General features: G+C 40.3%; 1 protein-coding gene across 1 annotated transcript in view; it reads right to left on the bottom strand.

The window, feature by feature from the left end:
* The window catches only part of cux2b (cut-like homeobox 2b), a 119,143-nt gene extending 105,377 nt beyond the window's left edge, over nt 1-13,766 (bottom strand). The window contains exon 1 of the mRNA XM_084729161.1: nt 13,233-13,766. Coding sequence (XP_084585287.1) covers nt 13,233-13,295 — 63 coding nt within the window. The 5' untranslated portion in view covers nt 13,296-13,766. The remainder of the gene's footprint in view (nt 1-13,232) is intronic.
* Nucleotides 13,767-18,514: the final 4,748 nt, after the last annotated feature.

Genomic DNA, 18,514 nt, shown 5'->3' with positions numbered 1-18,514 from the left:
GAAGTATAAAAAAAAGTATTGATATTGATATTGGTATCACTTTAAGGGTACTAGTATTAGTACTGGTATTGTAACTTTTTTAAATGATACCAGTTTAAATTACATTAGTTATCACGCTCATTTTTATGTTGTATGTCAAGTGCCCTACCATGAAAGCAGAGTACTACAGTACAGTTTAAACAGTTGCATACATTAACTGAACTGCTTTTTAATACCTGTATTATTTCAGTCCTGAAGTCAATACAGTTATTTAGAATTATAAGAACAAAAGACTTTGTCTTGGCACAGTTTTCTGTTTGGGTCATTAAAGCCTCACTCATTTTTGTGACAGTTTATGAGGTGTTATGTAGTATGACAATTGTCACAGACACAACATGCCCATGTCTGGCATTTTAAACCTCAGCTAATTGTCATATTTTATATTCTTTCCTCACTCTTATGTTTTTCAGCTTGTGGATAATATAAAAGTATCTTTTAAGTAGAAAGGAGTGAGTGATATTTTATATTTGCACTTTAAATTATGTGTCGTGTTGTCTTATTATTGATTCATCTTTTTGACTTGGATATATTGATTTAACCCCATCAGGACAGAACATTATTGATTTTACACCACATTGCACCATTTGACCTTGTTTACTGAAACATCTTCACTGTTTAAAAAGGACACTGTGTGGGCAAGTCTATGTTTTAAACATATCTATGTTCATTTATTTCTTTACACATTTAATTATTTTATGATCAGTTTTTCTGTATAGTGGTACCCATAAAAAACATGTGGCATGTTACATGTCAGACAGGTCCTACATATTGTCCCAAACTGGTGTGATGGTGCTTATATTTTATAAAAAAGTTCTCTGATCTCAACATACTGGAGGATTCTTGAAGTGATCACACAATGCATATTTGTGGGTTGGGTGTTAAAGAACCAGATGTGCATAAATGAGAAGCACTCTGAAGAAGGATTATCTCCTCATAATTCTGCCTACGTATCGAGTCATAACTAGACGTCGTCAGCAGTTGCGGAGAGGTTCTGAACATTAAGTTTATGGGCTCCTCATTATTTAACATGTTAGGGTCTCCCCACAGCCCAATGAAATTTTGATGGCAGTATTACAGCTAGTTTGTTGGCTCCTCACTCCTACTCACTACTTATGCAGATGCAAATGGGTAAGAGAAGTCTCTTTGGACGGACCCACACTCACACAGGAAAAGACATTAGACTAATCCACCTTTCTGCTCTGATGTGAATAAATATTCAGGACTGATCTTCCAAAAGGCATGATCAGAGAGCGTTGGATTTGCTGCAGCCTTGGTGGTGGTGGTGTTGTTGTTGCACACATGCATGATGAGGCCAGACCCCTGCCTGGACAGGCCAGGGACTGCAGTGGTGCAGTGGTCTGAGCTGGCCATTTCCTGCCTCTACATCTGCATACAGTAAAAAACAAACATTCCTGTAAATAAAGACGGCTGTCCAGCAACTGTCTTCCCAGCGACAATGGTATTGACCGTAGTCAGATGCTCCGCTGATTAAAAATTGATCCATTTTGAAAAATCTAATCAACTGAATAGGATTCTTTCATACGTGGGGTGGGGTTGGGTGCGCTGGCTGGGGGTGGAGGGGGTTGAGCAGCTGCTGACACAGAGAGGCAGACCTGTTATTAACCCCTGCACCTCCATGCAGCCCCCTGCACCCTGCTCCCCAGTTCACATCCCCCTGCGCCCCGGGACTAGACACGGCCCAGACGGTCTGAATTATTCAGCAGTCTGAGAGAGGCTCCGGCCACTTGGCCTATTAATGCCTGCCAGTAGAGGCTAGTGGCTCTAATGGCCAGTCCAGAGGAGCCCCAGCTCCCAGTGGACGAGGAGGAGGGCTGCTAACGCTAGGCTGCAGGGGATGTGAGAGTAAATTCATCAGGGGCCGAGGTCGCGGCAGGTTAATGATGCCGCACGTCTAGACGGACGCTAGACTCACACCCTGCCCAAAAGGCAGTGGGGGATGGCGTTGGGATGCAATAATATTTTTATCTTTGAAGGAGAACGAGCCCTACAATATTAAGTCCTAGGGCTTATTTATGAAAGAGCAGCATTGTTGACTTTGACTATGATCCACAATTGACCTGAGGTTCCCCCCTTAAAAATAACAGAACACAGTGAATATTTTGAAAGCCACCAATATGACCAGACCTCATGTTATATTCTGCTAGTCCAGCTATTATTTAAGGCTAAATGAAAAGGAAATAACATTTATCACAAATGGATAAAATGTTCCAACATAACTGAGCAACGTTCATGATAGAGAGATTAAAAGATTGTCTACACAACCCAGCTCTGATTACTCACAACCCCTTATCATCATTGCACAAACAATCCCAACAGCTGGAGAGGGCCCTCAACTCCAGCACAAAGTCACTCAGTAATCAGGGCATCTCCCCCAGAGAGAGCAGGGATGAGGCTCGGGGTGCAACTCTCATTTGGGAGCCGCTTGGGTTGCCATGTGGTCTATCACCTTGGTGATCGTGCGCATCCGCTCTGCGTCTCTCAGGGTGCAAACACAATAGTGAACACAGGAATAAGAGAAAATGACCCCTTGGGTAGAGCTCACACGATCCAGTAAACAACAGCAGCATACATGATCTGCGTAACATCTACCTGTAGGATTCTTAATGAAGAAAGCTCCCAGACAAAAAGTAGAGCCCGACTGATACTGGATTCTTGCAGCTGATACCAATATGAGGGAGTTAAAAAAAAATCTGATATCAATAAATTGGCTGATATTCTAGAGCCAAACTGATATATGGTTCAACCGATATTATGGGCCTGATATTGGTCAAGCACAGGCATCAAGCATCAGTCTGTATTGGTATCAGCATTTATGTTGTACAATACCAGTATTAGATATGGACCTGATCTGATCCAGTATCGTATCAGGAGCCAATATTGACAGATTTCAATCATTGAATATTCGGTGAAAACTCTAACCAGCATTGCAAAATGCCTGCAATACTGTTATCTGTATCAACAGTAAGTCTATAAATAATATGTGGTATCTGTATCAACAGTAAGTCTATGCACCAATCTACTGCCATGCAATTTATTAACCCTTAAACGGGAACCTGCTAATTCCAAGCGGCGTCCCATACAGGACATTTCCCCTAGAGGGGCAAAGTCATGTTGTATGACACTCATGTATCAGTGCCCCGCTATCATATTTTTTACAAGAACGTTTACTGTTAAACTGCCAAATATCCTGCTGCTATTACATATCTAAAAAACACAAATAAGAAAGAAATTAAATATAAAATACTGGCCATAAAACTAAAGAGATAAAAACATTTGGCATTATAGTATAATAAAAATATCAGACAACATATACGTCGATACCAATATATACCGGTATAGCTGTGTTAGGCCAATATCAGGCTGATAATATCGACTGAGCGATATATCCGTCTGGCTCTAACAAAAAGTAATCATTGTTGCACCAGAACACTCAGTCATCGTTCACTGTGAGGACAAACACACTATAAAGTCCAGGCAGAGGAAGGTATTCTTATTATCATCTACTGGAGATTTATGCACTTGAAGGTTGAGTTCTTTGAATGAACAGGCTCGATAAGTCTGATGAAGCGGAATGAGCTTAGCCTTCAATAGGTGCTATCTGTGCTGGACTGCACCGCCACCACGCACGCTCTTCCCTTATCCAGGATCTAATGCCAAGCACATTTACTGTTGAGGTCAACACCGCTGCCATGATTGAACCAAACCAAGGGCATCCCATGGAAGGCTACAGAGGGGACGCAGACACACCCCGCGCCCATTTACACAAATGTAATTTCCACCCGCTCCGCTCACTCAAGGTGACCAAGCACATCATTCAGAGATCCACGCGAAATGATCCTGATGGCCTCTCTGCAGCAGAGATTTTCAAAACAAGTCAGCGAGAGCATGCAGCTTCAAAAATACAAGACATCCATTCAGACATCCAAATGTGTGGGCCAAGCAGAGAGCCACATGCATAGCAAATTATTTTGCTTGGCTGCAGCTAAAAATCATATGCTTGCTTATCATAAAGAAACACTGTATCACAGTATAAATATTGGTACTGCATTAATAGTCAATAGGATCATTTCCATATAGCATCAAGCTGAGATGAAAAATTGTAAGGAAAACATTCCTGTGAGGTCTGCACAGACTTCCTGCAGTCAAGAACTCAGGAGGACCCAGCAGACTGTCCACTTCACATGCATGTCCCCTGGTCTGTCATACACGTTGACCCCCCTAACCCCCCCACCTCAACCGAATTTCAGTTCCTTAGGCGTACTCTTCCCTCCTGCTGCATACAGCACAAGCCTGGAGCAATGTTTAGCTAAACCTGCTGGCCTACGTAGGCAGGGAGAGTCCCCAGAGGGCTGAACAATCAGACAATTTCAAGATCATGAAGCATTAAACCAATCCCGGCAGGGTACACTAATTAAACAGCCGAGCCCGGCACAGCCAACCAATCCCCACAGAGCAATTAAATCCATCCCCTCTAAAACACTGTGGAACCTGTCTGGGGAAAACTGCCGAGGAGTGAGGAGAGAGAGGAGCGAGAAAGAGGGAGAGGTGGAGAGGGGAGGGGAGGGGAGGAAAATATCATAAAATTCATCTGGAAAAAAATAGAAAAAAAAAAAAACTATAGGGGGAATGCAGCAGGAGGCTAACAAGGGAAATTGAAAAAGGAGCGACTCAATTCAGTTCTTTGTTCTTTTCTGCCTTTATTTGCATTAAGATTCAAAATGTCTGCCTTTTCTCCCAGCTATGGGGGAGGCAGTGGTGGTGCGGGTTCTGTGACCACATTTAAATGCAAAAATAGTGACCCTGTTGCGATCAAAAGTTGCATATTTAATTAAGATTACAAGGTCTGGAAAGCACTCGTGAGACTGAACGGAAAGACAGAATAGCCTCAAGGCCTATATTACACACCGGCAGAGCTGCTAACACAGTTGCAAACCCTAATCAATACCCCGATGCCCTCCACTACGAAAGTAAATGAACAGGTGACAATGGAGGCATGACATCACTGGGCTTTTCAGGGAACAACAAAACCAAATAAACTGAGAGAGGCAGGAGGCGGTGGAGAGATGCAGACTGATTTTTGGGATGATACTGTACCTCCTACACACCAGCAATAACTAATTAGACTGCATGTGTTAACATATATAATTGCTGACATTAATAATGGATAATAAATCAATAGGGTGATTTTTTTTTCTCCAAAAGCGTATGGTTAAATAGGCAAATTCTCGTGTTGTTATTTCCCTGGAGAGGCTGAAGTGCAAGTGTATTTTGGTTGGTGTTGAAGAGGAGCCGAGAATACCGAAGGGCTGCAAACCAGAGGTGTGGACAGGGAGATAGACTTGCTCTTTTCTCCCCCGACTGAGGCGGTGTATAAATCACAGAGCCCAGCTTCATGTCTCCACTTCCTGTTCCTCTCCATTAAAAATGATAAACTGTACCTCTTGAAGCCACTCGCTCGCTTTAGGGTCCCAGTCTGCACCTTCGCGGTGAAGAAGCGAGAGTGCGCGGCTCAGATTTATTCTATCCCCTCCCATTGTTGGGGATGAATAAGAGAGTAATTAACTGTGTGGGGGTAGCAGCTGCACAAAGACAAGACTGGCTAACACAACAAGCCTGATCCATCTGCTTTTGCCATAACACACCTTTTGTGTTATTTTGACAAATAAGAGCACATCTGCTTAGTAATAGCAAACGCTGGTTTAATGCTCAAAAGACCACCGAGAGGCCGTCTTTTCCTGGGTCTTCTCTCTTCCCCACTTAAATGAGGACAAATGGGCCTTACAAATGGGTGGCATGCACAGGACTACTATTCCTCCAGTCTGGTAAACACACTCTGAGCAGTGGCACATAATGAGAGCGCCTGAGAATCCCCAAAGACAACCTGGAGAAGGTTAGTGAAGCATTGATCTCATGAGTGTGCCGGGGGCCCAGGAGCACCCTTCACACCATGCTAACTCACGCTACATGACAACCGACGTCAGAACACACACCGTACAAAAGCCTGGCACTTGCACATTGGGGAAATAAAGGTAAGCTTCTGTTTTTTTTGTTTTTTTTTTGGTTTTGTTGTTTTTTTTTTAGTCATGAAGGACAAAATGGACAATAGAGGAATGAAATAGAGCAAGTGAAACCCTGCCAAACACAGCTGAGGCATGCTAGGTAAGAGAGATGGAGAGACAGAGAGGGAGACTGAGAGTAGGGGAGGGCAGTGGGATTCATTGTAAGCCCAGTAAAATGAACAAGAAAGGACGGGTGCTCAATACGTCTGCAGTGGCGTCAGACAGTCAAAACAAATAAAGCCAAGGCCGCGGTGGAGAAACGCAGCTCAATATGGACTTGCTGGGCATGGGACTGGCTGTCAGCAGGGAGAGAGGACACAGCTTTATACCCATGCCGATGAGCCATTACCTCTCTCCTCCTGACGCTTCCGCCTGCCTCACTGTGAGGGAAGAAGAGGCTGCCCTACCGCCATGGAGCCGTCCTCCAGCAGACTAATGTGTCCCTGAAGTTTTGTTAAAGCTGGTTATTTACTCCTGCAAAGCAATTGCTCCAGCCTAGGGGCAGCAGAACGGAGAACGCGCTGCTATGAAAAATCTGGCGTCTCTTGCTATGAAGCACTGTCAACTACCAAGGGGGCGTTCCTGCTGAAACATTGGGGGGTTCTGTGCTTTTTTGGCACAACACTTCATAAGAGAAGACATTAAAACAGCAAGCGTCCAAAAACAGAATCATTCAGGTAGAGTTTTAAGATGAAAACACCAAAATATGACAGGATAATGACAAAATTCTTAGCACTCATTAGCCACAACAATTAGCGATCAATACTATGACATCATGTGTCCTGATTCAGCTGATGTGGTTCAATCAGTCAGTCAGTTCAATTAATTTATGAAAAAAACATTTTCTAACTTACCTCTAGTGGCATCTAGTCATGGTTTAGGTTTGATTTGCTCAGGTTTTAAGGCATCAGTCTCTTGGATTTCTCCTCGACCCCGATAAAATTGAGGTGAATGGAATTTCATTTGAGGTGCTCACAGCATTGAAAACATTTAGCAGCAACATCTCTTTCCAGAATAACAATGTCTGTGTTACTGTGTAAAATCCACAGCGCGTGCTGTCAACAGTTCTTGCAGGGACTCCTTCTTTGGGAGAAACTAGTTCCAATTATCATCACCTAGTTCTGCAATTATCATCTTAGGCATCGTGGTCCTACATCGCTATCTTCTAGAACTGAAGACATTCTGGTCAATGAGTGCCTCATAAAATTGTTTTACAGGAAAAGGTGTTAAAAACTCATTAGGAAACTCCTTGTGTTAAGCAACCTTCACGAAAAAAAAAAACATTAGGCAGGTGCGAAGTAACAAATGAAAAAACACCTTTAGTCTGATTTAAAGGTTTCTTCAGTTACCATCAATACAAACCACAGCTGTGTCCAAAATCACTCACTGTATAGTCCACAACATGTGCTGCTGTCCCTATGTATAATGACAATTCTTATACCCTATAAAGTGGACTCAAAGTATCCCACAGTGCATCATGAAAAGTTGTGGACAACCAATGGTCACTAAACAAGCAATATATACCATCATGCATTGCACTGAAAGAAAAAGAACGGTAATGGCATCATTAACGGCGCAGACAGTAGTGTTTGAAAATGTTTTTCTTGACTATACAGTGAGCACACTATATAGTCCTCTACATAGAAATCTCCAAATAGTGAGGAGGCAGTACTGAATGAGTGAGTCATTTTGGACACAACCCAGGTCAAGTCAAAGATGAGGAAGGATTTATTTTTCACTTTGATATTGGACTGCTGTCAGCAGCAGGGTGCTCAGTGCTGACACTGGTGGTAGGAAGTTATATTACCCAAAAACTACTATATAAAATGGTATTCTATTCCTTTACTTTTAACATTTTTTGTATTGATAGTAATAGAAAAGTAAAACATGTATTTTGATGCTCTGGGCCCACCTAAGGTTGTTTTCCTCATGTTATAAGTCACTAGAAGACTAGAAACTAAAAACTATGGAAGCCAGTTGTGAAAAATGTGAAAGCCCGTATCTAGAACCAGGGTTGGGTGATGTCTACCAAACTGGTATATGATGATGACCACAGTGAAACATCACAATGATATCATTGATAAAATCTGAAATCTTACAAGGCTTCTCATGTTTAATTTTAGAGCCGATCTGCGACTGAAATGTCTTGATTTTTGGGAGGCAGAGATGCAGAACAGTGATATGTAACGTGACGGTACTGGGTCAGGGCTATGGATGGTTGTTTCTTGAAAGATACTTTCTGCAGCTGTCATTTTTTGAAAGCTGTTATAAACAGAAAGGAAACTGCATTCATCACCATTACATTGGGGTAGAGGCAAAAATTTCAGAGACACATATGTCAAAATAAAACCCAAGCAAAATGCATGGCTACATACCACTAAAAGGAAAGTTTTATAGCAATCCTTTAATAGTCCAGCTTGGAGGACATTTCAAGTATACATTCACTGATATAGACAGTAACATCATCACACGCGGCCTTATCAAACAGCAGCACATACAGCAGTCTGCAAACAGGAGCACAAGCAAGGCAAAATGATTGGATAGGTATGGAAATCTACTTGAAGGAAGGTCAAAGTGATTAAGCTGACATTAATGACAGGCCTAGTCTTCCTGTGAGAATGCTCACCGTAGCTGTCTCTAAACCCATTTGTCATTCTGCTTCCAACGCTGAAGCATCTGCTTTGAAGTCTCTACCACTAATGCTACACAGAGAGGTTAAACAGCTTAATGCTGAAGTCTGTTTCACTCCTCTCGCTCTCTAATGTTCCCTGCGTTTTATGTAGCGGGGTTATGGCTCCTGGATTTCACATCTCAATTTGCCCCAGATAGTCCTGTAAAAGCTCCCCTCTTTCTTATTTGCTTTGTTGTCACTGTCAAAGGAAGAGAGGGGCAACCCGAAGGATACGGGACCGTGACAGACATGCCCCACCCATCGATTCACAGGAGTGGTAATAATGAAGGCATGTTAAGAAATGTTTATATGGGAGGCAAACCGGCGCTGATTATGATGATGGGGCAGCTTTTACATATAAACGCAGTGCTTAATCCACTGAAGATTTGAAAGAGCTGACAACAAAAGACAAGTCTTGAAAATGAGATAATGAGCACATATAGCACCACTGTGGAGGTCAACTTTAAAGCCTTTTCTATCTATCACAGCATATGAATAAAATGATACAGTCATTGTGATAAATAATACAAGATCTGAGACGCTCTGGACTTACTTACTCTCCACTACAATGAGATTATGCTGATGCATTTGACATTAACAATATCAGCAAACAAATATATGAAAGCATGAATGAAAGGGAGACAGAGACCGATTTTCACAGCCAATTTGAGATTGCAGGGTTGGTGTGTGTCTGTGTGTGTGTGTGTGTGTGTCTGTGTGTGTGTGTGTGGGGGAGCTACTGGCAAACAGCACACAGAGCAGGCTGGCAGCGGAGGCAGCCAGGCTCACAGGCTGCAAAGCAATTTCACTGTTTGGCAATACTGTTGTCTCTGTGTGCGGATTAGAGCTGACACCAGAGCAACTGAGTCATGCTAAATGTAGTACAATCACAAGCTTTTGTTCCTGATCTAAAACCCCACTGCCTCTTAGATTCATGGAAGAGAAGAGTGGAAACAAGGCTAAAAGATGGTAACAAATAAGCGGAGCATTATTTCGCCGTATGAGCGCAGCATTGCGACATCGCTAAAAACAACACAGGGATAAAAGTAACTGGTAGTAAAGGCATGGAGCCCAAGTTTTCTCAAGTTAAATCAAATAAAAGTCTTTCTGGTCTGCTTTGATCATATCCTGCAAGTGCCTTTTTTCTGAGTGCTTAAAGGGCAATTAAAGTATATGAGTGATCAATGAATAATACAGGAATGAACAAAACCAACACGACTGTAATCAAGCTGCATTTCCACCTGATTCAACCACGTCCACATTCTCATCACCTACTCTGCAAAGTCTTTCTACAGGCCCCGTGCTCTGTCTCTCCAGGTACCGTATTGGCCCAGAGTTGTTTTTGGGCCTGGCAGGACCTGGCAGGACAGACCCTGACCCGTCCTTTTCATGCTCGCCCACGGAAATGCCATCTGGCTGGTGTGAATGATTACCACAGCAACGGCCGGGTGACCTGCAGCCAGCAGGAACCAAGGTCACTCCACCTCAGCGCTTCGCACTTTCCCTGCCCTCTTTTCATCAGCCTGCAGGTGAATTATTCATCCTGTTCAACTCGGAGGCACAGATCTACTGCACAAACACAAAAAAACTGCACACTCAGTTTACTGATATAATAACTTGTAATGAGAAAATAAATGTTCCGGCGTGAGCCGCTACAATAAATAGCTCGTAGATGTCCTCAGATATAGCAAGAGTACCGTTCGGTATGGGCTTAGAGATGGTGAGACAGCTGTAGTGATTTTACACTGCCAGAAACTGACTCCAACCATGACTGAATGAGAAATAAGTGAATTAATTGATTTCTGACACATGTAGCAGACGATGTCACATTTAAGCTACAGGCATGTTTGCAACCAGAGGCTCGTAAGAATATTCACCAGAGCTGCTGATGACGAGATAATATGATCAAATCCTGTGAAATATTAAAAGGTTTCAAGAATTTCAGTAGAAAATTAAAAAAGACAACTGTCAAATGATCATTACCAACAGCCTGACGGATGTTATATGATTAACAAACTGGTTTAAAAGCATAAAAAGGGCACCCTTCCAGAGCAGATAGAGGACAAAGTCAAGGCGCGCTATTCATAGTTGAAATAATTCAAGCCAGTTTACATCTGTATGTGCATTTTTCCTTATTTAATACATCTATAACGGGATAATGTTGGCCAGTAACTGTATTTCTTCAAGATTTAAAAAAAAAACCTGTTTGCAAAATTATCCAGATGATTAACAGTGTTTTACTTCTAATGTTACAAGCATAAGTGCAGGAATGCTGCAGAAGTGAACACCTACATTCATTTCTAGGGCTGCAACTAATGACTGTTTTCATTATCGATTAATCTGTCAGTCATTTTCTTGATTAATTAGTTCTTTTATTAATAAAATGTTAGAAAATGGTGACAAATGTTGATCATCGTTTCTTATAGCGTAACATGACATCTGCAAATGTCTTGTTTTATTTACAACTGAAAGCTATTCAGTTCACTGTTAAAAAGAAGTACAGAAACCAGCAATATTCACATTTAAGAGGCCGAAATCACAGAATTTGGAGATTTTTTCCTTCAAAAATGACTCAAAACAATTAATCAATACAGTTTGTGATTAATCTTATACTTAGCAAATAATTGATTAATACAATAATCATTGCAGCTCTATCTATTTCATCCACCTTCAGCCTATTGGTGACATTATTCATCCACCTTTATAAACTGAAAATAATCCTCCTGCAGTATGTTTAGGCACTACTATTTCACTGCAAGCAGAATCAAAGTGATTCATTTTACATGAGGATAAGGTCATTCAAGGGAACACAAGCATGAACTAACACTTTTCTGCAGGTTTCGTGATTTTTTTTTTTTTCTTGATATTTTAGTGGCCGTGTGCCTTCTGATGCTCACTGGACTGGAGGCTAACCTTTTTATTATATACCACTACATCACTGCTCATGACACTAGGTAATGGCTTGGGCATCCTTAAGGGGCAGTTCAGATTTAGCTCCTAGGCTACTCAGTCACATTTAATGAAAAACCTTGAATGTATACATCTATCATAAATGTTACACGGTCCTGTGGTGCCGGGGCTGAAGCAGGATGAGAGGACGCTATACGTGAAGCAGCAGCCGCAACAACAATAGCTCCCTCCTCGCCCCTCTCCGGATCCCCAGCCTGGATGAGAGAGAGAGGTCCAGCGGCTGGGAGCTGGAATAACACCCGACCAAGACAACCGAGAGCAGCCACCAACCAGATCTGATTTCTCCTCCTCGGTAGGCTTTTCCGAGGGAGCCGGACTGCCATGCTGCTGTCATCTCTCATGTTACAGAACATCAGTCAAACGGCAGAGACGTTGCCCTTGCGCCGGCCGAGGCTGATTTACAAACATTAGCGGGGAATACAATTACACAGCCCCCCCGGCCGAGCAGCCCTATGCGGCTTCAGGAGAGAGGAGAGGAGGGGGGTGGAGGAGTGGACACTGAAAACAGCGTTTAGCTTTCCCTCAACCTTATTCCAACGTTTGTTTTCAGGAATACAAGCGTATAGCCTGTCAGCATTGTGGTTTATAAATTCAACTTTGAGCTCAGTGGGTTAAGCTACAGGCTGCGGGGCTGACATGCTATTTAATGGCACTATATAGGTACACGTTATGGCTGTGATACGAACAAACTGCTCACCTGCTGCCACATTATCCACGCTAATATAAACTACAAACATGTTGGTGCCGGCGACATTAATTAACGGTCCAGAAGAAGAAAAAGAAAGACGACGAAGAAGAAGAAAAAATAAAAGCTCGTCTTTTTTTTTTTTAACAACTAATGTGTCGACTAACGTGTCTAAATGTACAGACTACACGACTGTAAAATTGGTTTTTCATTAAATATGTCCGAGCAGAATGTCAAATGTCCACAAAATAAACTTACAAAACTTCCCAGCATGCAAATACTTCAAATGTACAAAAATGTAAAATGACAAGAATTGTACTATTAGCCTACTGAAAGGTGCAGCAGCAGCGCTACGGCCGTCGACACAAACCGCATAAAACATTAAGCTGCTGGGTGAAAAAGTTACAGCTACGTCCAAGAAGAACAAGAGAGATTCAGCCTGGGCGCATTAAAAGTTTCCGTACATGTAAGTACGGCGGTGCTTGTCGCGGACAATAACGAGTAAAAAACAGCAGAAAAGCTAAATGCATGTAAACAGCAGTGCTGTCCGCGGTGCTGATCCCCACATCGCTGTGGCTAACACAGAGGCTGCTCCACGGTCGCTCCACCGCTGATCAATGATTGAACTGAACAAAGGCAGAAGAGGGATCAATTTCTAATAACTATCAATGCAAACGCCGCTAGCTTTCGCCTTACATTCGCCCAAAACAAGATAACACACAGCAGAGTAGAGTAAGAAGACATACCGCTGGAAAAATAAGCCGAGAAAGGTGAGAATAGCACTAACCTGAAGCCGCCGTAGATCAAATTTCTTCCAATATTGAAACATCGATCCTACATCGGCGGCCATCTTGGGGGATATTGAGGAGATTTTTTTCAGCGGCTGCAATAAATATGTGGGCTGGATTCCCCCTCGTTAAACAACGTTTACGATCACCGGTCCCACTTTTAAAAAAACAGACTTAACACGAGACTCCGCCGATATGTTTGACAAGTCCGCCGACATGTTTTCGTCGGAAAAAAAGTAGATAGAAAGATATTTTTGGCGAAGTGCCCGAGTAGTCTTTGAAAAAGTAAAGAGCAAGTGTATCCGTGCCTCCGTCCCCAACATTAACTGGACAATTGCACTTGATTTTTTTTCGCTTTGGCAAAGTTATCAATACTGACGTAAAGCCCCGGGTTGATCAATACCGTCTGGAAAAGGGAAGGAGATGATGTGTAGATTAGTGGAGTTCAGGGAATTTGGCCAAGCCTACTTTTTACCGTGTTTATTATTACAGGAGCACACGGGACAGTACAATTAGAGGCAGTGTAGGAAATTAAAATAGGATTATACTATCGACATATGTAGACTACTATTATTAGTGTCACTTAGTGCACATGTCGTGTTCTCATTATGCAAATTAGACAACATATTTAAATTCTATGTCCATATTTTAAAGGGAATTTAACATAAATACTCCAAATGAACTGTACTATTGCAGTAGTGTATGCTGCTGCAGAGGTAATTCTTTCAATAATGTCTTTTAAAGTGCTTTGCATGCATTTAAATTATTAAAGTAGCTTATTTTTTTTACATTGTCAAAAGTTATTTACTATAGTTAGACATTATTACTTGTGCTAATAGTCCCAACTTCATTATATTTAACATTTCAAATGTTGTGATCATGTTTTTTTTTTTTACTGTATTTGTATTTTTGTCAATCCATTTGTGCACAGATGGTTAAAACCTCTGTGACTGTATTGATCTCTTTGTTTAATTTTATTCCTTTATACATTTAAAGTTATAGGAACAATGCACATTAATAAGCATTTCTGTAAATGTGTCATCATGGCTAATTTTCAACTGTAGTCCCCGAGTAGGTTATAATGACAACTAAAAAGATACGTAAAATACATTAAAACAGTAATGACAGCTACAAAGATATAAAAAATACATAAAATGCATTGAAACAGGAACAGCGATGTATAAGAATAAGAAAACAAAGTGTTCAGAGCAGAGCACATCCCACAAGAACACATGAAGTGCTTAAAACAAGGACAACAGAACATAAAACAAAGCACATCTGTACATATTGATAGACAACAATGTATGCATGCAACATAAGAACATAAAATGTATTTAGATTAGAACAAAAAAAAAAGCCACATTTTAAATAAATGAATGATAGCGTCATTCTGAGCAGATATAATCTGTCACATAATTTAGTTTGCTGAACTTAATAAAGCATGAGGGTGCTCTTTGCTTACTTAAAATAACTCATTCCTCTGGTCAGGGAGCACACATACTGTACTGTAGGCTGTTGTACTGCTACAACACTGGTGCCAGGAGCTCCCCCTGCTGACACCACAGTGTCAGAGGCGAGGTTATGTGCAGATGAGCTTTGTGTGATTTCCTCCATTAATTATACCATTATCACCGAGTGAAGGTATCCATCAAAACCAATGGTTTAATCCATGTTCCACCTCCTGATCACCGTGCAGCAGCCTCACAGTGTACAGTAGCTCCTAGCTGATCTCTCCCTTATGAAAATCAGTCCAGGTAGAAAATAATATCCTCATGGGTCATATTTTTAGCACCTCGGGGGACAATGACATATTCCTCTGCCAAAGACAAACACCTGAGGGAAAAGTCGGGGAAGATTATTAAAAGTTTTGCTTATTGCATTTTATTTGTGGCTCTAGGGAGAGGCGAAAATGCAGGATTCAAATGCAATAAGGAAGATAGTGATGTATCGCGGAACCAGAATTCACGACTGAGCTATAGAAAACAGTTTTTAATATTTACAGGGCTGCAACTAATGATTATTTTCATTATCGATTAATCTGTTGATCATAATCTCGATTGATCAAGTAATTGTTTGGTCCGTGTGAGAAAAATGGTGAAGATTATTGATCACTGTCTTCCAAAACCCAAGCTGAAAATGTCTTGTTTTATCTACAACAGAAAATAGTCATATATGAAAAGCTGAAATAAGAGAATCTGGACTTTTTCTTTCTTTCAAAAAAAATACTCCAAATGATTAATCAGTCATCAAAACATGATTACTGTACTGTATGTGTTACAACTTTTTTTTTTTTAATAAAAAAATAATTAAAATATATAAACAGGTGAAATATCAAAACTGTCTCCAGTTTCACTGTAAAAATAAACTATTTGTTTTAACTTAAAAAAAAAGTTAGTGTCTGGGCTGCCTTCAAATTTTAAGTTGACTGGATTTGAAAAGACAAGTGTAGGTATTTTTTTAACAATTCAAAACAAACAGTTTTCTGATCAAATTAACTTTGCATCAATTCAGTTGTACCTGAGAAAACATGTTCAATAAGCTCAAGATATCAAGTTGAACCAACAACTCCTTTCCTGTTTACATTTTCTCACTTTTAAGAATCAGTTCTTTCTTTCACACAAAGAACTTCTTCTGTTGGAGCTAGTTTGCTCCAACATCAGTACAAAGACAATACATAAAACTGTTCCCCTTGAATTTTTTGAATTTTAAGTGTAAATGTGAGTTCAGTATTAACCTTCGTAGTGGTTTGCAGTGTTTTAATTATTGTGAAAACAAGCAACCACAATATTTATTTAAGTATATTAAAAACACACAGCAAATTTTCATCATATATGGGGTTTTTTTAAGCTATAAAAAAGAAGTGTCTCAGGAGAGTTTTAACTCACAATGCATGCTGGGAAGTCTGCTAATATGCTGATCATGTTTCTTTAAATACTTACATTCATTCAGTTCATAATTTAGAGTCAAAAGAGTTAAAGTTAGAAGAACTCATGTTTTTAGGGTATGAAGTGTTCTGAAAAACAATATTAGAAATTTTAAGTTTGATGAATTTGTATGAATAAAACTTGTGTGTTCATGTTACGTTTATGAGAAATGATTAGATGATTCCATTATATTCCTGTATGATTTTGTTTTACAGTGTGGGTTATACTGACTGACTGACTGAATTTGAAAAGACAAGTTGAAGTGAATTTGTAATGATTCAAAACAAATAAACTTTTGTAGTCAAATAAACTTGACATTCAGATGTACATGAAAAAACTTGTTCAATAAGCTTGAGATATTAAGTTGAACCAACAAATCTTCAGTCACACTGACACATGACAAAAAAAAAAAATAAAAAAAAAAAAAACTGATTTTTTAAACACCCGTCAACCAAAATGAAGGATTTAAGCAAATGAACATTTGAGTAGAGGGTCTGATCAGGATACAACACATTTTGTAACTAAATGTTTCTTTACAGTACACTTCAGCAGGGGGGAGAAAGGGCAGGGAGAACGACGCTGGAACAGACTGAACCCTGGTCCAGGACACTTCAGTAAGTAAGGACACACAGTACAAACTGTTTCCTCAGTTGAATCTTTGACCTCACACACCAGAAAAACTCTCTTTTGCCACAGCAGATCTAGCAAAGTGTTTGTAATCCCAGACATTTGCAGATGCCAGATAGGAACACAGTGTTCTGACTCAACAGGAATGTAGAGCACCCAGGCTCCGAGGGGACCCAGGTGGGACCTAAACCCACAGCCTCCACTTCCAGAGGCGGGTGCTTTGTCTGCCAGGCCTTGGTACCACATTTTTTTATGAAATTTGCTGAATCGTAATCAGTGCTGTAATTCTGAATATAGTCTTGACCTCACATTCATCGCCGTCATGAACAAAACACTACGGGCCTCTTACAGTAACCTCATCACCCCAATCAAATTAATACATTTCTCTGGAAAAACTTAATCTAAAAAGTAATGCATGGTTACTTAAAATGAGGACTGTGCACACAGAAGGGAATTTATCCAAGAGTGAAAAAAATCATTGTTTTGATGAGGTCGCTGAATGAGGGATTTTAAATGACTGTGATTCTCTGAAAATGCTGACAGTATTAAATTATGTATGATTAATGAGTGATAGCAGATTGTTTGAGTTTGTTTGGTGATTTTTTGATGGTAGAAACCTCCACCTTAACATCTGCCTTGCTCATTTTAGCGTCTACAGTAAGTTTTTACCACTACTATACTTTGTCTCGTGTTGTCCTGCAGGGTATTTACACAGTGTAAGGGTCTCTGACACCTACTCAGTCATCAGTGAGACAGAGATTAATTGAAAAGAATCTAACAACATGTATATTATCACAAAGACCTTAGTGCCCTCATTCTGGTTGGCTTGATGTCATTTCAATTCCTTTATTTTGACTCTGAGTAAATGTTTTGTCATTTTTAGCTACTTGTTTTACCAATTAGTAAAATGGTTAACATTCCAACCTTTATTTAACCAAACAAGTAGGCTAGGTAAAACAAAATAGACCGATGGCCTGTGAAAATGAATGTGAAGTGTCAGTGCTTTGACTGAGCAGGTTCACACATAAGTGTAGAGATTTTCCCCAATAACATCATGAAAGTAGTATAGGACTTTTATTTTGAAAAAACACTTGCCTTGAGAGCCTTACTGCATTATATTCAATCATCTTTTTGAATTGTCATCTGGGCCCAGAACTTTGAGTTTCCTGTTACATAAATAAAAACATTTCCATTATAAATTCATGCGGAAAAAGGCACAAACTGATGCTTCCTATGTCCCGCTCCTTTTGAAACTTTGGTCAACTTTTTCGTCCCCAGTTTCTCATAGACTACTTATGCTATGTGCTAGGCTCCTCTATATTAAAAAGAAAAACAAATTTTGAAGATGTAAACCTATAAAAGCAATAAAGTATGTACAGGATATAGTCACATTTTATGTTAGCTAACGTAAGCAAAACACATGCTAACTAGCTAGCTAATCTACATCATCCGTTAGCTAGCTAGTTACATCAGTCTAATGTTTGCAAGACAATAGTTGATCCAAAATCATTTACTCACTCACAATTTACTTAATTACGTCATTTCTGTCGTTCTTCTTTCAGAGCAATGCATCATGGTATATAAAGCTAGGATAGACCATCAGTTGTATGCTACTTTTCACAATGTATTGTGCAATACATTGAGTCCACCATATAGGGTATAATAATTATCACTATACATTCGGATAGCACCACAAAATGACAAGCTCACTCTGTAGTAGACTGTATGGT

Source organism: Lutjanus erythropterus, chromosome 10, assembly GCF_056507025.1.
Source record: "Lutjanus erythropterus isolate fLutEry1 chromosome 10, fLutEry1.hap2, whole genome shotgun sequence".
Classification (NCBI taxonomy): domain Eukaryota; kingdom Metazoa; phylum Chordata; class Actinopteri; order Lutjaniformes; family Lutjanidae; genus Lutjanus; species Lutjanus erythropterus.
Note: the sequence above shows the minus strand (reverse complement) of the source record. Positions and strands in the feature narration are given on the sequence as shown.